Source organism: Eucyclogobius newberryi, unplaced genomic scaffold (genome assembly GCF_026437365.1).
Source record: "Eucyclogobius newberryi isolate DKJ021-1_F unplaced genomic scaffold, fEucNew1.0.hap1 SCAF_4, whole genome shotgun sequence".
NCBI lineage: Eukaryota > Metazoa > Chordata > Actinopteri > Gobiiformes > Gobiidae > Eucyclogobius > Eucyclogobius newberryi.
This window is the reverse complement of record NW_027316056.1, coordinates 42374817-42380816: the sequence shown is the minus strand read 5'-3', so window position 1 is coordinate 42380816 and position 6000 is coordinate 42374817. Positions and strand designations below refer to the sequence as shown.

General features: G+C 59.1%; 1 protein-coding gene across 1 annotated transcript; it reads right to left on the bottom strand.

Annotated features, from left to right (window-relative positions):
- Positions 1-519: 519 nt before the first annotated feature.
- Positions 520-5423, bottom strand: map1lc3c (microtubule-associated protein 1 light chain 3 gamma). The gene is made up of 5 exons (XM_072463510.1): positions 5302-5423; positions 4986-5041; positions 2749-2855; positions 2318-2405; positions 520-634 (listed from the first exon to the last, which is right to left on the bottom strand). Exons 1-5 carry the CDS (start codon positions 5363-5365, stop codon positions 560-562), a joined length of 390 nt encoding a protein of 129 aa, XP_072319611.1. The 5' UTR covers positions 5366-5423; the 3' UTR covers positions 520-559.
- Positions 5424-6000: the final 577 nt, after the last annotated feature.

Genomic DNA, 6000 nt, shown 5'->3' with positions numbered 1-6000 from the left:
TAGTTTCACATTAAAATCACACATTTCATTTACAATATTTACACTTTGTTTTCATATGTACAGAGTCTGTTCAGTGCGAGGTCAGAGGTCACAGGTCAGGATCCAAACATCTCCTGTGAGGCGACGGTTCAGTGCGAGGTCAGAGGTCACAGGTCAGGATCCAAACATCTCCTGTGAGGCGACGGTTCACTGCGAGGTCAGAGGTCACAGGTCAGGATCCAAACATCTCCTGTGAGGCGACGGTTCAGTGCGAGGTCAGAGGTCACAGGTCAGGATCCAAACATCTCCTGTGAGGCGACGGTTCAGTGCGAGGTCAGAGGTCACAGGTCAGGATCCAAACATCTCCTGTGAGGCGACGGTTCACTGCGAGGTCAGAGGTCACAGGTCAGGATCCAAACATCTCCTGTGAGGCGACGGTTCAGTGCGAGGTCAGAGGTCACAGGTCAGGATCCAAACATCTCCTGTGAGGCGACGGTTCACTGCGAGGTCAGAGGTCACAGGTCAGGATCCAAACATCTCCTGTGAGGCGACGGTTCAGTGCGAGGTCAGAGGTCACAGGTCAGGATCCAAACATCTCCTGTGAGGCGTAGGTCATGTAAACAAAGCCGTCCTCGTCCTGATGCTCTTTATAAACCTGAAGCAGACAAAGAGCACTTGTGAGGTCAAAGGTCACATGACATAATCCAGATGCTTCACTTTTTATATTTAACTTTAAAGATCATTATAATGTTAAATATTTATGATTTTAATCTTCATTTTACAAATGTTAGAGCAGAGGGAGGGGGGGCGTCAGGAGGAGCAGGGGGGGCGTCAGGAGGAGCAGAGGGAGGGGGGGCGTCAGGAGGAGCAGAGGGAGGGGGGGGCGTCAGGAGGAGCAGAGGGAGGGGGGGGCGTCAGGAGGAGCAGAGGGAGGGGGGGCGTCAGGAGGAGCAGATGGAGGGGGGGGCGTCAGGAGGAGCAGAGGGAGGGGGGGGCGTCAGGAGGAGCAGAGGGAGGGGGGGGGGGCGTCAGGAGGAGCAGAGGGAGGGGGGGCGTCAGGAGGAGCAGAGGGAGGGGGGGGCGTCAGGAGGAGCAGAGGGAGGGGGGGGCGTCAGGAGGAGCAGAGGGAGGGGGGGGCGTCAGGAGGAGCAGAGGGAGGGGAGGGGCGTCAGGAGGAGCAGAGGGAGGGGAGGGGGGGGCGTCAGGAGGAGCAGAGGGAGGGGAGGGGGGGGCGTCAGGAGGAGCAGAGGGAGGGGGGGGGCGTCAGGAGGAGCAGAGGGAGGGGGGGGGCGTCTGGAGGAGCAGAGGGAGGGGGGGGGCGTCAGGAGGAGCAGAGGGAGGGGGGGGCGTCAGGAGGAGCAGAGGGAGGGGGGGGGCGTCAGGAGGAGCAGAGGGAGGGGGGGCGTCAGGAGGAGCAGAGGGAGGGGGGGGCGTCAGGAGGAGCAGAGGGAGGGGGGGCGTCAGGAGGAGCAGAGGGAGGGGGGGGGCGTCAGGAGGAGCAGAGGGAGGGGGGGCGTCAGGAGGAGCAGGGGGGGCGTCAGGAGGAGCAGAGGGAGGGGGGGCGTCAGGAGGAGCAGAGGGAGGGGGGGGCGTCAGGAGGAGCAGAGGGAGGGGGGGGCGTCAGGAGGAGCAGAGGGAGGGGGGGCGTCAGGAGGAGCAGATGGAGGGGGGGGCGTCAGGAGGAGCAGAGGGAGGGGGGGGCGTCAGGAGGAGCAGAGGGAGGGGGGGGGGGCGTCAGGAGGAGCAGAGGGAGGGGGGGCGTCAGGAGGAGCAGAGGGAGGGGGGGGCGTCAGGAGGAGCAGAGGGAGGGGGGGGCGTCAGGAGGAGCAGAGGGAGGGGGGGGCGTCAGGAGGAGCAGAGGGAGGGGAGGGGCGTCAGGAGGAGCAGAGGGAGGGGAGGGGGGGGCGTCAGGAGGAGCAGAGGGAGGGGAGGGGGGGGCGTCAGGAGGAGCAGAGGGAGGGGGGGGGCGTCAGGAGGAGCAGAGGGAGGGGGGGGGCGTCTGGAGGAGCAGAGGGAGGGGGGGGGCGTCAGGAGGAGCAGAGGGAGGGGGGGGCGTCAGGAGGAGCAGAGGGAGGGGGGGGGCGTCAGGAGGAGCAGAGGGAGGGGGGGCGTCAGGAGGAGCAGAGGGAGGGGGGGGCGTCAGGAGGAGCAGAGGGAGGGGGGGCGTCAGGAGGAGCAGAGGGAGGGGGGGGGCGTCAGGAGGAGCAGAGGGAGGGGGGGCGTCAGGAGGAGCAGAGGGAGGGGGGGGCGTCAGGAGGAGCAGAGGGAGGGGGGGCGTCAGGAGGAGCAGAGGGAGGAGCGTCAGGAGGAGCAGAGGGAGGAGGAGCGTCAGGAGCACCTGGGCCATGGTCAGGCTCATGCTGGTCAATCCGCTGTTGTTGATCAGAAGATAAAAGGCCTGAGACGGGAGCAACGCCATGCGGTTCCTGAAAGAGGTCACATGACACGGGGGGTCACATGACAGGGGGGTCACATGACGGGGGGGAGGTCCACATGACGGGGGGGGGGGGGGGGGAGTGTCACATGACAGGGGGGGAGGTCACATGACGGGGGGGGGGAGTGTCACATGACGGGGGGGGGAGTGTCACATGACAAGGGGGGTGTCACATGACAGGGGGGTCACATGACAGGGGGGGGTCACATGACAGGGGGGGGTCACATGACAGGGGGGGGGTCACATGACAGGGGGGGTCACATTAAACACACGACTCAGCGCTTGTTCGTTCAAGAACAAACCTCTAAGACCAAGTGACCCAGGCCCACTCTCACCTGATGATGGTCACAAACTGAGTCATGCTGAGCTCGTGTGGAACCAGGAACTTTGTCTTGTCGAGCGGCGGAAGAAACTTCTCCTTCTCATAACGTTCAATAATGACCTAAGGACCAGAGGAAGACCAGGTGAGACCAGAGGAAGACCAGGTGAGACCAGAGGAAGACCAGGTGAGACCAGAGGAAGTCCAGGGGAGACCAGAGGAAGACCAGGGGAGACCAGAGGAAGACCAGGGGAGACCAGGGGAAGACCAGGGGAGACCAGAGGAAGACCAGGTAGAGACCAGAGGAAGACCAGGTGAGACCAGAGGAAGACCAGGTGAGACCAGAGGAAGACCAGGTAAGACCAGGTGAGACCAGAGGAAGACCAGGTGAGACCAGAGGAAGACCAGGTGAGACCAGAGGAAGACCAGGTGAGACCAGAGGAAGACCAGGTGAGACCAGAGGAAGACCAGGTGAGACCAGAGGAAGACCAGGTGAGACCAGAGGAAGACCAGGGGAGACCAGAGGAAGACCAGGGGAGACCAGAGGAAGACCAGGGGAGACCAGAGGAAGACCAGGGGAGACCAGAGGAAGACCAGGGGAGACCAGAGGAAGACCAGGGGAGACCAGAGGAAGACCAGGGAGAGACCAGAGGAAGACCAGGGGAGACCAGAGGAAGACCAGGTGAGACCAGAGGAAGACCAGGTGAGACCAGAGGAAGACCAGGTAGAGACCAGAGGAAGACCAGGTGAGACCAGAGGAAGACCAGGTAGAGACCAGAGGAAGACCAGGGGAGACCAGAGGAAGACCAGGGGAGACCAGAGGAAGACCAGGGGAGACCAGAGGAAGACCAGGGGAGACCAGAGGAAGACCAGGGGAGACCAGAGGAAGACCAGGGAGAGACCAGAGGAAGACCAGGGGAGACCAGAGGAAGACCAGGTGAGACCAGAGGAAGACCAGGTGAGACCAGAGGAAGACCAGGTAGAGACCAGAGGAAGACCAGGTGAGACCAGAGGAAGACCAGGTAGAGACCAGAGGAAGACCAGGTGAGACCAGAGGAAGACCAGGTAGAGACCAGAGGAAGACCAGGTAGAGACCAGAGGAAGACCAGGTAGAGACCAGAGGAAGACCAGGTAGAGACCAGAGGAAGACCAGGTAGAGACCAGAGGAAGACCAGGTGAGACCAGAGGAAGACCAGAGGAAGACCAGAGGAAGACCAGAGGAAGACCAGAGGAAGACCAGGGAGAGACCAGGGAGAGACCAGAGGAAGACCAGGGAGAGACCAGAGGAAGACCAGGTGAGACCAGAGGAAGACCAGGTGAGACCAGAGGAAGACCAGGGGAGACCAGAGGAAGACCAGGGGAGACCAGAGGAAGACCAGGGGAGACCAGAGGAAGACCAGGTAGAGACCAGAGGAAGACCAGGTAGAGACCAGAGGAAGACCAGGTGAGACCAGAGGAAGACCAGGTGAGACCAGAGGAAGACCAGAGGAAGACCAGGTAGAGACCAGAGGAAGACCAGGTAGAGACCAGAGGAAGACCAGGTGAGACCAGAGGAAGACCAGGTGAGACCAGAGGAAGACCAGGTGAGACCAGAGGAAGACCAGGTGAGACCAGAGGAAGACCAGAGGAAGACCAGAGGAAGACCAGGTGAGACCAGAGGAAGACCAGAGGAAGACCAGGGGAAGACCAGAGGAAGACCAGAGGAAGACCAGGGGAAGACCAGGGGAAGACCAGGGAGAGACCAGAGGAAGACCAGGGAGAGACCAGAGGAAGACCAGGGAGAGACCAGAGGAAGACCAGGTGAGACCAGGTGAGACCAGAGGAAGACCAGTAGAGACCAGAGGAAGACCAGGTAGAGACCAGAGGAAGACCAGGTGAGACCAGAGGAAGACCAGGTAGAGACCAGAGGAAGACCAGGTAGAGACCAGAGGAAGACCAGGTAGAGACCAGAGGAAGACCAGGACCAGAGGCCTGTGGCCCGTGGTTACAGGACAATGTGGTCTTTGTGGTCACTTCTGCATCTCGTGTTTTCAGGACATTTACAGTTCACACGGAACATTCCAGAACATTCCAGAACATTCCAGAACATTCCAGAGCCGGGGCCACTTCGCTGTGATTGGTTAATCCAGATTTTATATTTACTTCAGCCAAGTCCAATTACGTGACTTTGTGCCCCTGAACCAAGAGCTTTACGGTTCTAGAGTAAGACCGAAAAGTCTGACGGTCCCGGTCCCGGGAGAAGTCTGGACTCACCGGGATCTTGTTGGGGAACTTGGACCGGATTCCCGCAGCTTCTTGTTTCCTCGTGGCTGAAAAAGAAGAGCGCGTGTTAAACCCGCTCCTCCCGGTCCCGCTCCTCCCGGTCCTCCCGCTCCTCCCGGTCCTCCCGCTCCTCCCGGTCCTCCCGCTCCTCCCGGTCCTCCCGCTCCTCCCGGTCCTCCCGCTCCTCCCGGTCCTCCCGCTCCTCCCGGTCCTCCCGGTCCTCCCGGTCCTCCCGGTCCTCCCGCTCGATCCTCCCGGTCCCGGTCCTCCCGGTCCCGCCCGGTCCTCCCGGTCCTCCCGGTCTTACCGAAGCTCTTGCGCTGTTTGAACGGCCTCCCGCTGTGGCTCGGTGTTCGGTCAAACGGCGGCATGTCTCGTGCTCGTGCTCCCGGTGAGTGACGGAGCGCGCGCGGAGACCACTTAAGTACAGCCGCGTGACGGGCACGAGCACGAGGCGGGAGGCGTGTCCCGGAGCACAGGGGGCGTGTCCCGGAGAGAAGGGGGCGTGGCCCGGAGCGCAGGGGGCGTGTCCCGGAGAGCAGGAGGCGTGTCCTGGAGAACAGGGGTCACACCACCTAAACCTTAACACTTTTAACGCTTTTAACATTTTTAACATTTTTAACATTTTTAACATTTTTAACACTTTTAACACTTTTAACGCTTTTAACATTTTCAACACTTTTAACATTTTTAACATTTTTAACACTTTTAACACTTTTAACGCTTTTAACATTTTCAACACTTTTAACATTTTTAACACTTTTAACGCTTTTAACATTTTTAACGCTTTTAACGCTTTTAACATTTTTAACACTTTTAACACTTTTAACGCTTTTAACATTTTAACACTTTTAACACTTTTAACGCTTTTAACATTTTTAACACTTTTAACACTTTAAGCTTTTAACATTTTTAACACTTTTAACACTTTAACGCTTTTAACATTTTTAACACTTTTAACATTTTTAACACTTTTAACACTTTTAACACTTTTAACGCTTTTAAC

Excerpts from the sequence above, each read along its gene's own strand:
- map1lc3c (XM_072463510.1), bottom strand. The coding sequence starts at position 5,365 with ATGCCGCCGTTTGACCGAACACCGAGCCACAGCGGGAGGCCGTTCAAA. Across the intron at positions 5,042-5,301 it reads CAAACAGCGCAAGAGCTTCG|CCACGAGGAAACAAGAAGCT; the intron begins GTAAGACCGGGA and ends CTTCTTTTTCAG. Across the intron at positions 635-2,317 it reads TGAGCCTGACCATGGCCCAG|GTTTATAAAGAGCATCAGGA; the intron begins GTGCTCCTGACG and ends TGTCTGCTTCAG.